Source organism: Typopeltis vanoorti, chromosome 5 (assembly GCF_054136105.1).
Source record: "Typopeltis vanoorti isolate ZY-2024b chromosome 5, IOZ_Tvanoo_1.0, whole genome shotgun sequence".
Classification (NCBI taxonomy): Eukaryota; Metazoa; Arthropoda; class Arachnida; order Uropygi; family Thelyphonidae; genus Typopeltis; species Typopeltis vanoorti.
Window position 1 is genome coordinate 128,490,539 of NC_143553.1, and position 20,567 is coordinate 128,511,105.

Consider the following 20,567-nt stretch of genomic DNA (forward strand, 5'->3'; position numbering starts at 1 on the left):
AAAAATAATAAATCATTAAACACAGCAATGAGAAATTACTTTGGATGACTTCCCAAAATTATAAAAGTTTAAGACATTTGTTCTTGAGGACTGGTCTGACTTCTTTCTTGAGTCAAGTTTAAAATTAAAAGTTCAATTTTTTTTTAAGTTCTAAATTTTTCATCAGGTTGTCATATCTAATTCTATCCTTAGTGGATATGGTGTAGCTAGCCAAATCACTCATGAAGTGGAATATAATCTTGTTCTACTAGATGAATCTGAGCTGAATAACCCATCTACCAAGGCTGCACATTCATTTGAATTCCATTAATTCCAAAATGAAAAGTAAAAATGCCAAGAAATTATATTCTTGTTTAATCCTTTATCTAACTGTTAGCAATCCAAGGAGACAAGGTGGATATTTGTCTTTCAGAGTCTAGAAGTTTTAGTTAAGTAAAACTACTATATTAAACAAATATTTTTCTTATGTATGTATTATTCTACTAGATTTCAAGTGTTATCCTAATTTATCTCTTTTCATATATATGAAAATGAATTTTTAATTTTAAACACTTCGAAAAAAACTTCGATTTTAGCCTTGCAATTCCTTTGGACACTCTTTTACATATAGAATAAATTCTAGAAATGGAGGATTTGGATGGAGTCATAATTATTTTGGTTATATCCATTGGAGATGAAGACAGCTCTGATTTAAACAACTTTTTTCTTTATTTAAAAAATGAGTAGAACAGTGCATGTAATATTTCTGACTAGTGTGATGCGATGCAGCATTGATATATTTTCCAGTGAGTTTCTATTTATAGAGAGCTATAGACTGCCATCAGGTTGTCATAAGATTAGAACATTCAGAAATGAGAGGTAATTCTATCTCCTACTTCAAGAGTAAATTTAATTCTGGTGTTTACTGAATTAATTTTATAGAAATTATGAAGCTCCAACAAGGAAGAGTTCCAGATAGTAAATATGTCAGCAGTGTACTATACCAAAATAGGTTTATAAAAATATATTAAGAATGTCCTATATAATAATTTTCTAGAGTTGAGAAATAGAAGATCCTGTGACATTTCAATCTTCTTCCCTTCAGGTATTAGGCCTAGTGGCCTGTTACAGAGCTATCTTTAGCCCTTCTAAGCCGTACCTGTCCCAAGGATAAGGTGACTAGCCCTATGTCTGTAGCTGCATGTGTTCACGGGTCCAGTTTGCCTGCTTGTGGGAGGAAAAATCCCAGATAAACTGGGGAGAAAAACCCTGCAGTCCATATGGTTGCGAAGCTCATAGCCACTCGGTTAACCACGTGGACCAGTCTGTCTCATAAAAAGCTTTTTTTGAAAAACTACATTTGACAGTTGAATCGTTTTATGATAGGAGGTCATATAATCCTGTTCCGTCAAAAGGAGGAATGTTTGAAGTGCAAAACTAATTAAAAGATCAGACTATGAAGATATTTCTGAAATATTCTTGAAATTCTCTGAATTGTTAATGAAAGAAAAACTTCCAGTAGATGAGAGAAGCTTAGATGTTTTGAGTTTATAGGTCAGACAATCTAAAAATTTACAATCTGTCTTAAAAGAGCATTTTATTTATGAATCTTTGGAAGACCATTAAGTTGGGTGGGCTTAGCATGATGAACTTATTTTAGGTTAAATTTGTTGATCTGCAATTGAGTCAGATCCCTTGATGTATATGTGGAATTATCCCAAAGTTAATGATTTAAGTTTATTGAAATATTATAAACTACAACTGCACATTCATCAGTTTTAGTTATAACTATTCTTATTTTGCTTTAGTTGATGATAGAGCTAAAACTTCATTTTTAGATAGATGGCTATGGAGAGATAAAGATTTAAACTTTACATATGCTACTTGAAAACAAATTTTACTAGCAGCTGTATAAGGGAGGGGATAAAGGCTTTTATCAATACCAAACATAATCCATGATTGGAATGGTTTTTGGCACTTCAACATATTCCAACTCTTTTGACAATAGAGATTTCATTGCTAGATAAAGGATGGCCTGAAATATTAACTTTTCTTTTGGTGTCAGTATGGGCTCTAAGGGGATAACCTTAGTTTAAGAGGATCAAAATTTTTGAATGACTCAATCTTTGCTGAGTAATGTAATTCTTTAGAAGTATTGTATTATTCAGATAAAACATTAGATAATTCTGCAGCAACAGAAGTAATAAGGTGATGAATAAAAAAAATTCACTTAATGGGCCTAATTGATCACAAAGCGACTTGTGTACTTATGGAGAATGAAAAACTCCAAGTTGGAATAACTTGCAATCTTCTACAGCATTTTAAAAGGGTTATTCTGTTTGCACATTTAACTCTTTGCTAGTTTTTTTTCCCTAAAACAATGTTTTATATAAATATTCTTTCTGTGATTTAAAAGGGGATATGAATAGAATGAAAAATACAAAAGTGGACATGATGTTAAAAAAAAATAGTTACAGAATAATAACACAAGGATATGGTGTACCTGGCCAAACCAGACTTATCAGATTCATGAAGTAAAATATAATCTTGTTCTTCTGGAGGAATCTGAATTGAATGACCTGTCTTCCCAAATTTACCTTCATGTTTCTTTCCATCAGGGTGAATATTCCGGGTGTGCTAGGTACATGGTGCTCATCCACCGAATAGCAATATCACCAATATTATATTTGTGTGAACTGACGTAGACAAGTTTTAATATATATAATACAGACTAGTTTCTAATATATAATTTTCGATACATTTAACTTTTTTGCCCACATTTACAATGGAAAACAGTATTCTAGTCGAAGAGGTAAGTCTTGTCCTTCCAAATTTTACTTTTCAGTAATTAAAATATACCACCCAAAATATCATTCTCTTTCATTGTTTTCTTATATATACTATCTTAAAACGAACACATTGTCACCCACTCTGCACAGATTTGGTTACAATTAATTGCATTAGACCAATTAAGATGAGCACTGATGTGCTATACACTTAACTTCAATGCATCAAAAATGCAATCATGCGGTCAAACTGATGTGAATTTTGTAGCGTGGGTTGCATAAGCCACGACAGCACATTCAACCGAAATGTGCATGTGAGGCTTTCCATCTAGTGTAGCAATTAAATTTATTCTTAAGACTCTGAAAGATAAACATTCTCTACTTTCTCACCCTAGAGTTTAACAGAATTTAGTGCTCCAGTTACTACTGCATCTAAAAAAAAAAAACATCGAATTTCTTCCTTTCCCAATGTTTCTATTCCATATCAGCAGGTCAATACATTAGCTAAAGTATGACAGAGTTCAAGATTTTTTTTTCTGTATAATGAATGTCCTCCTTCCCCCATTTACCTGTTGTATGTGTTACTTTTTTTTATGTAAAATACTATTTTGAGTTCCACCCATTAAAAGTTGTAAACTGGTGTTAGCTTAAGACTTTGAAGATTTTCATTAGTATGATTTTGATATCTGCTTTTACAGCTTTGTTTTAAAATTCCAAATCTTTTTCTTTTACACTAAGCAGAATGTCACACACAGGACCATTGCCTGGCACCCAACAGCAAATAAAGAATGGAAAATGTTATGACTTGATAAACAAGGAATTGAAGATATGACATCTAAAATAGAATTTGCTTTAATGGCCAAATTTTTTTAGGTTTCCCCAAACTTTATATGCCTGTCTCAGAGGCTGATTAAACGTGTGAACTTAAGAATATTGCATATCTACCTAAAGACTTGCAAACATATATATATATATATACTATGGATTCAAATAGCCTGTTGGCAGCAGTGGAAACATTCACTTGACCACTCAAGCTAGTGGAAAGAAATTACCCTTTGGGATTTGAATACACATTTAAACTATTTTTTAGTAGAATATGTTAATATTTTAATACATTGCTTTAAATTTCTTTTCCAGGTCATGGATGATACTAGAACATTAGGAGATTATGGACTGAATAGTTCAACAGCAAAAGCACAGGCACCTGCTACAGTTGGTTTAGCATACCAGGACCAAGGTATGTTTTTGAGTATAGCAGAGGAGGTTTGGCATCAAAAGGCCACTGATATTAGTTTTATGGGATTTATATTCTGATCTTGAATTTCTAACAAAGTAATCTCTGCTCCTTTAACTACTGCATAATTTCATGTTAACTTACAAAATATACTTTGTCAATCTTTCTCATACTTTGTTTGCATAACCATACCATGAATTTTGATCTTTCCATTGATCAGTTGTTCAAGATTCTGGTCTTGGGATGTAACTAGTATTAAGACTTTTCACATTTAAATAGTATGTTAAATTATTGAAGGGTGGAATGAATCGCACATGAACTAGTAATCCAGATTGTGCCTTCAGTAGTTTAATATGGTAAAGAAAAAATAAATTTTATATATTATATAAACATTCAATTTAGAGATGCTCTGGCAGTTCAGTAAAATGTTGGGTTGGAACAAATTATGCATTTTTATGATGATCCCATACACTAGGTTGTTCAGCCTATATTCTAGAACTGTGGATCTGGGCTCAAGATTGTCACCCAGATCTTTGGCAATTAATGCAGTCATACTCACTGTGGTTGTGGGGGATGGGAGTGAATGCTTCATAGTCTCCTTGGTAGATGCACATGATGAGTTTGCTGACATGGTCTAACAGGAGCTTTACAGACTAAAAATTGCTTTTCTTCTGAATGTATTCCTTATCTGATAAGTGTGGTGACAAAATTTACATAATTTAACATTTCATAGTTGGCCAATGAAATCTTTTCAATATTGGATAGTCTTATGTCCAAGATGACCTCCAAGGAAGAAGCATGATACTGATTTAATATCCAAGGTATTATCTTCAGTGGAGTTGCAAGCTTTTCTGGGATCCTGCCCTTACCTATTCTAACAAAGAAATTTCTGCTCATTTAAGAAAAAACTTCTGATTTAAGTCTCAGATAATCAGATGAATACTCAGCATTTTGAATCAGAGTATAGGTTCTTCTCCCCAAAATGTATCCTGCTGTTGAGCATTTCAGATTTCATCAGAATCCCACTATTCTGAAATAGGCTCCTTTAATAGAACTTGAGATGAAATAGTAACAGGGTTGATGCAATTGTATTTGGTTCAGCAGTGATGTTAAGATAGGCTATAGCATTCATGAGACCTTGCATGTGCCAAGAAAACATTCCCACTGTTATTATAAATAGGTAGGATTATTTTATTTAATATTATCCTCAGTTTTATGAGATTTCTCTATAACAATTATTTTTATTATTTCCGAGTGTACCTATATATGCACAAGGGTTCACTCTGATTGGTACAATGACTTTCTTTCAGAATCCAAAAAAACTCACTGACTCGAGACCAAAATACAAAATAAACACATTTAATAAAACAAAAACAATATATATACACTTCAAACATTTTACAAAACTATAACTAACTACAGAATTAATTGGATCCAAGGCCTTTTTAAAAATAGTCTTGCACTTAAGACTAGACTAGTCTTAAGTGTAAGACTAGAGTGTTTTCAAAATGACAATGTTCATAGCCATTTTCTTTCTCTGTCAAGGCCCTTTTCCAAAGATATGACTTTATTCTTAATTTTCATAGAATCCTTTCTCATCACTCATGTAGCACATATTAATTCTTCCTGACTCAATTATGTCTATTTTCCAATAGAAATAATAGTTAGATCTGGCATCCTTAAGACAGATGAAACTTCCTAATCAGAGTTTTCTTGAGCATAAATAGAATGTAACCTTTAGAACGTAAATAACAATTTCTTCTTTTATTCACTAATGCTTATTGACAGTCTTAACTCTTCCACTTTAAAAAAACTTGCAGTTCTATGATTCCCTTTTCAGAATCTACTATTAATCTTCCGATTAGCGTTTCCTTGAATATTCCTTTTAAAACATTATAGCAATATTTTCTTTTATTTATCAATACTTATTCCACTTGAAAACTTCATAGTTCCACGATTCCTTTTTCTGAATATACTATTAATTTTTCCTCCGACTGTCGCATAAAAAAAACTCAATTTCCTCCGAATCTAAATGTCTACCGGCCTGTGTTCTAATTTCTTCCTGAACGCTGTCTTGTTTACTCTCCGTTACTCTGATACCGATTGTTCTCCTTGTCAGCTGTCAATCACACATCAAACTTCTCGGCGAGCATGCGCACTCTTTGAAAATGGCAAGCGAGAAACTAAATATAATGGCTAACACGTTTCTGTTAGCGTAACGAGGATGTCTCTTCAAAACACAACACTTAATATTTTAAACTACAATAAAATTGTTTAAAGTAACACAACTATTCAAATCCGCTAAGTACATGAATTTTTTAACTTCTTTACATTTCATTTTGACAAAACAATTTCAATAACGGGCACATCGCAAGTGCTGACAATGTGTGTTATAAAACTAATAAACATACTAACATAAACAATACGTAAAAATATTCACAATTTAAATTATGATTATTTTTACACCACCACTAACCTGAGCTGTTGCTACATAATTATCCAACAACAATAGGAACTGAATTTAAAAAAAGCACATGCTTAAATTGGAATCCCTCTGCGTATACAGTAGCATATTTATGGATTAAACCTAATTGGACTGTAAAAGGCTCTTATTAGCTTGTACGTGCATATCATGTCTTTTCTCCTCCTATTTCTCAAACTTTGAAGGGCACACTCCTTCAGTCTGTCTTCATACGCAAAGCTCCACAAGCAAGACATGATTCTGGTTATCTGATACTAGATTTTTTTTTCTTTCTATTTTGACTGTTTCCTCATCTCCGTGAAATGCAGATGACCATATGTGAGCAGTAGTTCAGATGTGGTGGGGTGGTGTTGGACAGAGATTATGGCCAGTAGATTTATCAGGTGATATCATTGTCATTTGGATAGAATGTAAGTTTCTTGCTTTTAGTGTTTAAAAATCACTTATTGATCTGTTGATAGTTCCTCTTTCAACTGTTCTGGGCTTTAGTATAAGGAATGAAAAGGAGATGAAATTTGGATGAAAACCATTTGTGCATTTGATTCTGTACTTGTATAGTACATCATTTCTGGAGAACCAAGGCTTAGGTAGTGGGAAGGAATTTAGAATGGAATTGGATTTCAATGGTCTCATATAAATAAGAATTACTTTGGTATTGTTCTTACATGTGTTTGGGTCAAAAAGCTGGAAACGGTAATCCAACCAAGACGGGAATATTGCCTTAACTCCACGATGAAAGATAGCACTAGAATCCCTTCTAGAAGAGGCAAATACTCCTCACTATACTTATTATGGCTAAGAGATCTAAGGATGTTTTGTTAGTTATCAGTAGGCATATGAACAGTCAGATCATTGGTGATAGCAAATGTTTGTCTGCCTGCTTGATCTGTGTAGCTGGATGAGAACATCCACTTGGTGTTGTGGACATTAAAATCTCCAAGAAAGATTACTGTTGGAAAACTTGTACTGAAGAAACATTTTAAAGAAAGGAAATCAAAGTTCAGACTGGTTTATCACAGGGGTTCCTAGCACATTCTAAAATACCAGTAGGGCGAGCACCATCTATTTTTTCAAGCAAATTTTTTGAATTCTTTTGTTAAATGAATACATACAAAGTTTACATTATATAAAAATTTAAATACATATATGTAAGTTAGTGTGATCTTTGGCATTGCATTTCATTGGCCAGTGCTTCATAATTAGGAGAATATGATGATATTCCAGTTCTTAAACTGGAATGAACAACTTCGAATGCACGTCTACTTTACATTGTATGCGTTTAATACTCGTCATGTGTCATTAATGCATGCATCATATAGCATGCCATAAATTGTTGCGTGATTATTTCAAACTATACGGCACACGGTTGAACAACGGTTGGCACAAACAAATTGGTTGACGGGCGCCATGGTGCCCGCGGGCATAGGGTTGGGAACCCCTGGTTTATGATATTAGTGATAAACAGCAAACTGAATGGAATGAAGCAGATTTTTAGTCAAAGGTGGTTTTTAAAAAAAAAAATTGGTTGAATGCTTTTACATGGTTGATCAGATCAGATGTGTGCAGAATGATTCCTTATGCCTGAGATAGAATGACTTACTCAGCTAAAGAATAAGTAGCTGATCTCATATTGGTTTTCATAAAACAAGTAGGCCTGCTGGAAAAACATGCAGTTGTCATTATATAATATTTTTATTTTTATTTTCTTTATCTGAGACCTGCAGGGAGTCAAGGACTCGGAGATTATACATCACTCAAACCAGCTGTCATAGCTTCCCTTAAATTCATTCACATCAGATATACTCATTACCTCTAAAGGCAAACTATTCCACTCACTCGTATCTATGAAAGAAAAACCTAGCTCTTACCCCTTTCTTGACTGCAAATAAACTTAACTTCTATGGATGTCCCCATGTTCTCTTTGCATTTCCCATATAACAAAAAATTTCATCAGATGATATCCTATAATTCCCATTCAGAAGTTTATAGACCTCTATTCATAGCACCCCCTCTTTCTCTTGTTAACCAAAGTGTAATCCACATATGTGCAATCTATCCTCATCTGAATCCTATAATCCCAATCTCATCTTTGTAACTCTTCTTTTCACCCTTTCTACAGCTTCTTTATCCCCTTGGAACCCAAGAGACCAAACCTGCACACAATAGTCCAGGTGTGGTCTTATCAAGGCCTTAAAAAGAGACAAAATGACTTCCTTATCCTTACATGTCAAGGTTTGCTTAAACATTGCAATTATACTCAGTTGTAATTGCAACTTTTGCTATGTGACCTTTGAACTTCAAATTCCTATCCATTATCTCAAGATGTCTAGCCTAATCAATTTCTTGTAGCATAACCCTGATATAATATACCACTGGAAATCTCATCAGGCTAAAGTGCACAACTTTACACTTACTAACATTCAACTGATAACCATTTTTCTTTGCCCAAATTTCCAACCTATTCAAATCATTTTGTAAGTGCTGGATATCATTAGCATCTCTAATTGCCATGTCTGTCTTCACATTATTGACAAACAATTGCACATCCCCTGTTAGATCCTTCCTAATGTCATTAATTGAATGACATTGGCCCAAGGACTAGAAGGAACTTGAGGTCAAAGAGTGTTAGATTTGATTATAGTGTCAGAGGGCATTTCAGTTAAAGATGTAACTATTCTGACTCCAGTTGGTGACAGTGATCATGTGGTACTCACTTGGGAAGTGACTAAGTTTATGAATGTTACATGCTGAACTACAAAGCAGGAAATTATGATCAGCTGTATCGATATGCTGCAAGTAAAGGAAAGAATGAATATGAAAGAATAACTCTTCTAAATCCAGATGGCGTGAGGGTTACAGATGCAGAAGAGGTTGTTCAGTTAATGAGTGCCCATTTCGTTAAAAGCTATCAACCTGGTGAACACAACATTGAGCTCATTGTTTCCTCTTGACTAGATGGAAGAAATGCAGCCATGTGAGGCTGAGGTATTAGAGCTGTTGCACAAACTGAATAAGAATTCAGCAGGTAGGGACTGATGGAATATCAGCATGTGTGCTAAAAGAGTGGTCAACTGAACTGACCATTCCTTTGACGAGGATGTTTAATGAGTCTCAGAATAGGGAAGATTCTGCAGAAATGTATGGTAATTCCATTGCACAAGGGCAGTGCAAAGACTGATGTATTCAACTATTGACCAATTAGTATTTCAGGAGTGATGGTGAAGATTTTGGAAAAATTGGTTAGGACCTTCATTCAGAAATGGGTTGATAGTGAATCTCTACTTCACAATGAGCAACATGGGTTTACTAAGGGAAGGTCATGTTTTAGCATTCTATAACAATGTTACCATTGAACTAGACAAGGGGAATGGATACACCCTGATACTTTTTGGATTTTGCTAAGGCTTTTGACAGAATATACAGCATGGCAGACTGCTGCATAAATTGGAGAAAATGGGTTTGGATTATAGAATATTAGTGTGGATAAGAGGATGGCTGACTGACATATCAAAAAGTGGTATACGGGGGATCTGAGTATGTGAGGTTTAAGGTAACAAGTAGTGTACCACAAGGAACAGTGCTTGGTCCATTGTTTTGGGAAGGATTTGACAAACGACATAGTTATTTGCTGATGACGCAAAGATAGGTAGAGTAATCAGGAATGCTGCTGATATGCAGTACTTGCAGAATGATTTGAATAGGCTGGAATTGAGTATAGGAAAATGGATGTCAGTAAATGTAAAGTCATGCACTTTGGCATGATTAGATATCCAGTGTCGTATTATATTGGTGTGATTAGGCTAGAAGAAACTGAGGGATCTTGGAGTGTTAATAGATAGGAGGTTAGGGGCCATGTGGCAAAGATTGCAAATACAACTCAAAAGATAATTGCAATGCTGAAATGAATGTTCACATGTAAAGATAAGGATGTTATTTTGTCTCTTTACAAGGCCTTGATAAGCCCTCACTTGGACTATTGTGCGCAAGTCTGGTTTCGGTTGCGATTCTGATATATTGGAGAGAGTACAAAGGAGAGTGTTAAAAATATCAGGATTGTGGAATACTAATTATGAAGACAGGTTGAGAATTTGTAGACTGCAGACACTAGCAAACAGGAGAAAGAGGGGTGATATGATTGAGACTTACAAACTTCTGAAAGGGTCATACAGGATTTCAATTTATGGAGGGTGGGGAAAGGACAAGAGGGCATCCTTAGAAGCTGAGAATGAAGGATGTGAGGGCTACATTTTTCTGTCAGAGGGTGGTGCTTGATTGGAATGGATTGCCATTGGATGTTGAGTGCAAGCTGTGTGAATGAATTCAAGAATAAGTATGATTGCTGGTGTGTGTAGTATGTGGCCTCTCTTGATGAGTCTGACTCCCAGGAGGGTTGGAGGGGCTCTCTCTTAATAATAAGAAGAAATCTGACATTATCAGTGCATCCATTCCCTTTATCCAACTTGGCTGTAACATAGTAAACCCATGCTGCTCCTTGCAGATTATAGCTTATCTACCCATTTCTATATGTCTATTCTTACCAATTTCTCTAAAATCTTCACCACAGCAACTACCCTTGTACAATGGAACTACCATACATTCATTCCATTCCTGAGCTTTGACTTGAGATATACAAACATGTGAAAGGCCTAGCTAATTTGGCTGGACATTCCTTTAGCAAATGTGCCTGATATTCCATCTTTCTAGTGACAAATGCTTATCCAGGTTATTCAACAGCTCTTCAATCTCATTTTTATGCATCTCTAATTCTTTGTCCAATGCAGCATTAGCACTGTGCACAATGTTCCATACCTGGTTATATCTTTAGTAAAGTCAGCACTCATTTTTGAACAATTATTAGCTTCTGACACTAGAGTACATTCAAAGGAGAACCTTTAGCCATCAGCTTAACATGATATTCCAGCATTGTATGGAACTATTGACTGACAGCTGCATGTTTTCTTGCTCTGTATTTGCTCTTTGGGCAAATGCAGAGCAAGAAAACTTTTTAGGTAAATCATATATTTATACTGAAATGGAAGTGCAGAGTTATTACTAGTTTATGCCTTTAAGATAAAATAGGTGTGTTACTACTGCTTTCAAGCATCTGACTAACAAAATTTAGACATTGTCCAATAAGTTATGTGATAAATTTCAGTTTAATAGTTTGCTTCATCTTATCTTGTGTATGCCAAGAAACATGGCAGTCACTTAATACACCTACTGTAGAATTGGACTGTTATGAAATCATTAAGGCCTAAATGTAGCCTTGTTCTCTTAGTTATTTAGCAGGACATAATTTCCCAGTGTTAAATTTCCCAGTGTTTGAAGTGTTAAATCCAGTTAAAGAACTAAACATACTTTGAAATTAGCAATGATTAAGTATGGTTTTTTTTTTGTAAATAGTTTCATGCATCTTGTTTTGGTTAATTCATAATAATTCTCATTATAAATGTCACACGAACAGTAATACATAATTTAACTAATTTTTCATTGGGTTTCAAATTGTGCATCTTCAGAGCACAAATTCCAACTACAGTCACGTAGTAATCAATTTGTTGTAAAAACAGTTCAACTTATAACTAAATGAACTAATTTTCTAACAAGGTGCCAAATAACCCTCAACCATTGCAAGTGAACTAGTTATCTTATGAGTCATAAGACCACATTTAGCTTAATTTCTCATTTATCTGCCTGCTAAGATGGCACCTTGTTAGATATTAGTTTCTTTTTGGCTATAATTTTGAATTGTTTCTGCAATAGTAGTGCTATTATACCATATTTGTAATTTGAGCTCTGAAGATTGCTTGAAATCCAGCAAAATATTACATATTACTAAGGCAAGTGATGTGAAGTCATAAGCTTCTATATGAGTTGCCTCAGTCCTGAAAATAGTTCAGACACAAACTTGTTTGCTTACACTTGGATAAAGGATTAAACCAAGTATATAATTTCTTGTAGTAATATCTTTTAATTTATATTTAAAATATTACATTATGTTATGTATTTTGTCTTTTAGTGTTTGTATTGTGAAGCATTTATAACTACCAAATTTGGCATAGTTTCCTGATTTATTTTTGAAAATTTCAGCCCATCCAGATAAAAGGGGAATTGTGCATTGGGCACAATTCCCCTTTATTTAGTTTTTCTCCTAAAATCTTTTGTCATTTTCAGCCAAACTAGAAAGTTTTTTTTCTTAAAGAACTAGAAGAAAAATTGCTTCTTCCAAATACCTAAAAGTAAAATCTTTCAATCCATTTTTAAATGTTCCTTGAATTTCAGTAAGCTTAAACCAAAACAAAGGCCTATAAAGAAGGGAGAAAATAACTAATTTTAGCTAATTGTGTTGATTATTCACCTTTTTATATAAATAGGTGATCTCAAAAATCTCTTAAAAATAGAAGTGCAGAGGAGGTTGCTGCAAATTTGAAGCATCTACCTAAGCTGTCATTGCTTTCATTATTGAATAAAAATATCCTATGAATTCAAGCAGCAAGAATAAAAGCCATAATTGAAATGTAGCTGCTACCTCCTGTTCATTACTTGGCTTAGTTATCTTTTATAAGATATCAAAAGGGACCTACTTTGAAAAGAGGAACTTTTTAACAAATACCACTTAATATTTCATACTTAACTGGATTTTTTTTTGGGGGGGGGATTTAATAGTTTTAATATCTTGTACCTGAATATGAACTACTAGAAAGTTCACTTTTCTAATTTCTTTTAGTCTTGTTTTTCACAAAATCTGTTGATAATGAAACAGGTCCACAGTGTGAATCTCAATGGACACTTATGAGCAGTTTTTTTTACTTTTTGAAACTTGTCAATGATGTTAAATTTCATCTGCCATATCTCAATTCTGTATAAGATATTTCAGGTACAATTGCACATTCTAGATTTAGTGTGTTTACGTTCTCACTGGTGATTCATTATCTGTTAAGACAACCATATCGGATTTATAGAATCCTTATTTATGCATGTTAAGCTGTTATAGTCATGCCTTGATGCAAATGGACCATTCTTATATTGCTGATCCTTTACGTTTGGATTATAAAATCCAGACTAAGTAAATGTGCACTCTTTACTAACTGAGAATTCACCTAAGAAAAATAGGTTGTACTGTGGTGCAAAGCACTGGGAAGTAGTTCAGAAAACTGTCACTCATGAAACCCTCAATCAAAAGCACTAATAAAAGGCAAAATACATGGATGCCTAGATGTAAAGCAGTGGCATGGCATTCCATACCAAATGTTTTGAAAACTTCATTTCAGAATCATTATCATAAAACAACTTTTTCTGATGTGAAATAAATATCTAATGCCTTTTATTTCCCAATGGGGGAAAATGTCGCAGTTTTAGCCTTAACTTTTGGTGACTGAGGAGCAGTCAGTCTCCACACTTAGCCATTCAGATAGATATTGGTCCAAACTATAGACTTTAAATTACATCTGATGAAGAGAGTATGCCAGACAAGTGCTGTCATGTCATGGTCCCTAACACAATATATCATCTGAAACGGTGTCTACAGCCTTTTTTAAGTTGCTCAATTAAAAACTTGAGTTTTTGGGAGAAGTAAACCCTACTTACCTGTACCAGAGATCAAACACCTTACTAGAGTAAAACTTACTAGTAGATTATGGTATGCACTTAAGCTGATGGAAAAACCACATAAAATTTCCAAGAAGCACAGAGCTTGGCTTTTATTGAGCTTTGTCCTATCACTCTTTGAAGAATATAAAAGGTTAGATACAGTAATTGTGCTGATATTAGAAAAATTGTAAATCAATTTGCATTTATAATTTCAAAAATATTTTAAACATCTGATTTACACTTATGAAATGCCTGTTTAAAAATTTTTCATTTAATAAGTCATTTCATTTTGATTACTTTTTTAGAAAGTGGGAAAGTTGAACCTCTAGAGATTACACCCCTTTCAAATCCACCAGAATTGCCTGATGTAATGAAACCACCTGAAGCACAGAGCCATGAACAAACAGTTGCTTAAATATATGTATAGTTTCATATCACTATTTTTTTCGAAACCAAGTGAGTGATATTTAGTGATTAATAAGGTATTAATTTTCTAATGAACTTATTGCAAATGGGCTGGCATAAAGAATAAATTACACTTTGAGATCATAAGATTGATATTCTCTAATCTTATTGAGCAGCTTAAGGCAATAAAGATTAGTTATAATAATTTTCATTATTTTATTTAGGTGTATTGCTATATGTGCACTTTCTGCTGTTAGCTAGTAAGTTTTTGCATCATGCATTTTACTTAGAATCATAATTCAAAAGTGGCTACAAATTTTTCAGTAGGTTTTTAATTTATCTTTTCTGATTGTCCTGTGACTGACCATATTGATTTTTAAATTTTAACTATCAAATGCATACAGGATACCATAATAGTACTACATGCAAAGTTTGTTATTACTGACTTCCTGTTGACTGTATTTCTCCAAATTATTCAATCTGCCAGGACTCCGGTATTGTCAAGTCTTATTTTGGTCTGTTTTCTTTGCATTAAACACACTTTGTTGAAACCATTCTGTTGAAGTGACTGTACCACCTGAAATTAACTGTTTACTCATTCTTGAATGTTAATGTCAACTTCCTGATCTTTTCATTTTTAATAATTCTGTCATTGATGCCATCTGTTCATTCCCCTAAGTTTTTTTTTCAAAACTGTTATCTGAAGTCTCTAATCTTTGAACAGTTGCTTATTTTTATATCAATTTTCAGATTCATATAACTTTGTTTTGAAGAGTCTTTCAAACTGTTCTATTTGTCAGGCGACTGATTTTATCCTCTGAGCACTGCTAACTCTAACCAATCTTTCTTGGGGTTTTCTTGGGTCTTTTTGCTTTAAACACTTGTCTTGCTAATCTTTCACATTCCATTCTGTTTGAAGACCAGAATTATTGCTGATTTGTTTCTGCCATCTTCATTTATGGTTCTGTCATTGATGCAATCTGTTCACTCTTAATTTTCTTTAGAGATTGTCTCCAATCTTTGATTAGCTATTTACTTCTGATCCAGTATATTAAAATTGGTTTGAATGATACTCCATATTTTGTGATTTCATGAACCTTATAAATCTGAGAGGATAGCATTTGTATGATGCAAAGAACCAGGCTTACTGTTAGTTAGATATCAGGTTTAAACTTTTTAAACTAAATATCTTCAAACTCAGTGGCAGAGTTTGAAGATATTTAGTCAGCAAGGATAGTGAAGTTTGTTCACATATATTTATTTAAAAAAATAAATCTGAACTCCTTGATGGATTCAAGAGGTTCTTCTTGAAAAGAGGAAAATGTCAAAAGCTGAGTGAGTCTGAATGTGACCTAAGAAAATATCACAAAAGCTATGTAAAAGTAATTATGCAAAATGCTCTGGAGGCCATTTCAAAAATTTAGAATGGAGAAAAGATTGTAACTGAAATAAGATGAGCTATCTGTAGTTTATCTGGATGTCTGAAGTAATTAGGTTAAATGAAACAAGCAATTGATAGAACAGCAGTAGAACATAAACTGCATATCAGTAATAAAGGTAAAAAAGACATCAGAACCCTTAATGTGAAAAGGCAGCTGGAGTAGATAATATACAACTAGAAATGCTCAAATATAGAGGTGTAAATAGTTTACACCAGCTGTATTGCATAATTCAAAAGGCCTGGTTAGAAGGTTTATTCCTGATTTGAGTAGAGATCTCATTTTACCCATTTATAAAAGGAAGGTAATGAAAATGAGAATTACTAAGGAATTTCCATAGTAGGTATTCCACACATGATTAATGTAAGCATACTTATGTGGAAAAGTATAGTGAAAAAGAAGCTGGATTCAGCTCGGCGGTTGTCATCTGTTTTCACTTTAAGACAGTTTAAAAATATAAAGTATATTTGTTGTATAGATCTTGACAAAATACCAAGAGAAAATCTGTTCAATTCATTGGGGTAGACATCATATAGATTAATACATAATGAAGGCTTTAAAGTGTGTATTTCAAATTGAAGATATAAGATGATCTAACAAATTCGAGATGGTTTAATGTAAGACAAAGGTGTATGTCCCCATTATTCATCTAGATATATCATGCTGTTAAGGAAAGTAATATTTAACCTTACATCAGAATAGGTTTATCTCGGTTTTTTGCAGATGTTATTTGTAAATCTAGTATGGATCTTCAGGATCCCCTAAATTAAATAACTGCTATAACAAATTTAGCATGAAAATAAAGATATATATATATATATATATATATTCATTTTTAATATTAACTGACTTAAAACCCGAGAATTATAACAAAATGAGATTTATTTGAAAACGCAACATGTTTCGTCGAGATTGACTTCATCAGGCGTTAACATAGAAAGATATTAAAAGACACTGAAAATAACATTGAGACACTCTAAAGCTATAAAATTATAAAGTCATAATATTAGACTGTGAATTAGTTATTATGAACTTGAGCTATAGTCTGTGTTAAAGTTCTATTGTTGTACACTTGTGCGTGTGTGGAACCACGCGATCTCCAGTATCTGATAGTAGAGCTGAAAGAGTCAGGCAAATTATAGCTGAGATTATTGTTCATATGAAGCGGGTCTAAGGTGATTTCTTTTGACTCGACAATGCGGCGTTCCACCTCATCATGGCAAATGTGTAGGTTTGAAGTTGATGTCCAATTTATCTCATGTTGGCGGCTTTCGTTTTTCGTGTTTATTGAAAACAGGACATGGCCCGACAGAGCAGTTGCTCTGGTTCTCTTATAAGCAATGTCTCTCTCTGGTGCTCCTCGAGACGCAGTAGGATAGATTTCTCCGTTTGCCCATAGTAAGGCTTTCCGCACTCACATGTGACCTTGTATACACCTGGGAATCTTCACAGGTTTCTCAACCACTTCAACAACATCCATCAGGATATAAAATTGACAATGGAGATTGAAGAAAATAGTTCCATTTGTTTCCTAGATGTTAAACTCACCAAGACGCCTGAATCAATAAAAGTCTCTATATTTAGAAAGCCAACACACGGACAGATATTTGCATGCGTCCTCACATCACCATCCAGCACAAAAGTTGGGTATTATATCAACTCTTGCGAATCGTGCAAGATCTGTACTATCAGATGAACTAAAAAAAGAACTACAACATCTTAAATGGACCTTTAAAAACAATGGCTACTCTTTAAAAAGTATTAACAACCAATTATCCCACCGTCAACATAGCAACGTAGAGACACAGGACAACTCCAAAGGTCATATCGTCTTGCCATATATCAGCACACTATCCAAAAAGCTGAGTAGAATCCTAAAGAAGTTTAACATACAAAAGTGCTTCTCGACTCTGCCAAAAATAAGATCACGTTTCAATAACTATAAACAATCTCAAAACCTTCTACAATTCCCAGGTGTATACAAGGTCACATGTGAGTGCGGAAAGCCTTACTATGGGCAAACGGAGAAATCTATCCTACTGCATCTTGAAGAGCACCAGAGAGACATTGCTTATAAGAGAACCAGAGCACCTGCTCTGTCGGCCATGTCCTGTTTTCAATAAACACGAACAACGAAAGCCGCCAACATGAGATAAATTGGACATAAACTTCAAACCTACACATTTGCCATGATGAGGTGGAACGCTGCATTGTCGAGTCAAAAGAAATCACCTTAGACCCGCTTCATATGAACAATGATCTCAGCTATAATTTGCCTGACTCTTTGAGCTCTACTATCAGATACTGGAGATCACGTGGTTCCACACACGCACAAGTGTACAACAATAGAACTTTAACACAGACTATAGCTCAAGTTCATAACTGTAATTCACAGTCGAATATTATGACTTTATAATTGTATAGCTTTAGAGTGTCTCAATGTTATTTTCAGTGTCTTTTAATATCTTTCTATGTTCTTAACGCCTGATGAAGTCAATCTCGACGAAACATGTTGCGTTTTCAAATAAATCTCATTTTGTTATAATTCTCGGGTTTTAAGTCAGTTAATATTAAAAATGAACATATCCCAACCCTGAGTTAATAGTAGTAGTCATGTGTGTGTGTGTGTGTGTGTGTGTGTATATACAGGGTGTTCGGGATAAATTTGACAGTTTCGTAAGGAAAAAGAAAATCTTCTTTGTATCTATTAAATTTAATGAATTGACAAAAAAACATTACAGGCAGAATTAATTACAATACTATCAACAAGATTTACTCAAAATAACCACCATTAGCATCGATCACAGCTTCAATTCTGCTTCGGAACCTCGAACAAGCTGATGCTACAGTCTCCCTGGGAAGGGCCGCAAAAACTGTTTTAATTTTATCCATTAACTGGGCTTTTGTATTACTGGAAGTGCGATTGGTGTCTTTTTCAACTGTGCCCCATACAAAATAATCCATGGGGTTAAGGTCTGGGGAGTTTGGAGGCCAAACATTTGGACTGGTGAAGTCGTAGAAATTTTCAGACAACCATTTTTGACTTTTCCCAGAGGTGTGGCAAGGGGCCGAATCCTGCTGCCATACATACGGCCTACCATTGGCTACCCTTGTTATCCAGGGCTTGACTACAGTTAGCAACTCCACGAACAAAGCCCGAATTCCAATGCCAGGGTTCTTCAACACCTGTTCCTGCAGATTTGCGAGGAATTCTGCTGTACGAACGCAATCAGATCATCTGCTAGGGATCTTTCTTCTTGCTACATCCTCGTAGTCACCATTGCAAGTCTCTAGTTCATGCCTGATTGTTTTTACTGTATTCAGGGAGCATTGGGCAGCAGTCGTAATATCCTTATTTTGATGGCGGGCACGAATCATCATGATACAAGTTATTCTCTTCCATGATTCAGGTGGGTTCCAGCTATCCATCCTTTCTGACATCTTGTATATGAATGAAGAAGGGTCCAAACTTTTAAATGAAGAGAAGTGTGTGTTAATACATGTAACTTACGGAAAAATATAATTAATTATAAATATGTCAAATTTATCCCGAACACCCTGTATATAAGAAAATAGGCAGATATGTGGACAATATAGACTACATCTTGAACCTGTAGAACATTGTAAAATATTTCAGCTGTTTAGGCAATTTTTAGTGTGAATTACAGATTAAACATGGAAATACAGTAGAATTAGCAGAGCTAGTTATAATAGTCACTTGGAAATTAGCCAAAAACAAACTGGCATGACTTGAACCATGCAACCTAGCCTCACTATGTATGAGCACATCAAGGTTGGCATGGTAAAAAGTTCATGAGTGCTATATTTCATTTACATTGATGTTAAATCAATTTTTATTCAGGGATCTGGGAATTAAATTAAAAGGCTGGTCAAAGACTAGACCACAAATACCAGTTCTGAAAAGGGAAAAAAATTAGGGACTAAACAAATTATGTCAACATTAAAATTATTTCACTGGAAGATATTAGTTTATTGTAAGCAGTCATATCTGCTTTTGAGATGTGGTGTTGCAGAAGGCTGTTGAGGATATCATATACTGAAAGGCATACAAATGAATGGGTGTTAGAAAAGATCAGCAGAACTTTAAGGCTTAAGGATATTTACAGAAGAAAGTTGAAATATTTTGAACACATAGAAAGGATGAAAGGGGACCTTCTCAGAACAGTAATATTTTAACTTTCAGAACAGTAATATTTTAGACCATCAATGAGATGGATGGATGGTGTGTGCAGAGCGACTGATCTTCAGAGCTGAGACCATCAGAAAAGCAAACAACAGGACTACATGGCGAGGCCTGTTGTGGCACATCACCGAGCATCGGAGTGACCATACAGCATCTGTAGATGCCCAGTGAAGATAGTAGTAGTAAGCAGTCAGGAATGTGTGAGCTGAGCTAATCTAAGGTGATACATTCACTTAAACAGAAAGAGGAAAAGTTAGCAAAATGGGTGTTTGATGGCACAGGAAAAATATAGGAATATCTATATGGATGATTCAGTTAAAGTGCTTTAAAACATAAGATCAGAGAATGCCAGTGTTCTGACAAATAGCAATAAGTTGGCAGGAAAGTCAATAGTAACTAATGTAAGCTATGTAGTATTATTATAGTATCTGTTACTCTTCCTTGAGGATAC

General features: G+C 34.3%; 1 protein-coding gene across 1 annotated transcript in view; it reads left to right on the top strand.

Moving 5' to 3' along the window:
- The window catches only part of EloB (transcription elongation factor elongin B), an 80,879-nt gene that overhangs the window by 50,455 nt on the left and 9,857 nt on the right, over nucleotides 1-20,567 (top strand). The window contains exons 3-4 of the mRNA XM_090393326.1: nucleotides 3,903-4,002; nucleotides 14,374-14,524. Of these exons, the coding sequence (XP_090249452.1) occupies nucleotides 3,903-4,002; nucleotides 14,374-14,483 (210 nt within the window). The 3' untranslated portion in view covers nucleotides 14,484-14,524. The remainder of the gene's footprint in view (nucleotides 1-3,902; nucleotides 4,003-14,373; nucleotides 14,525-20,567) is intronic.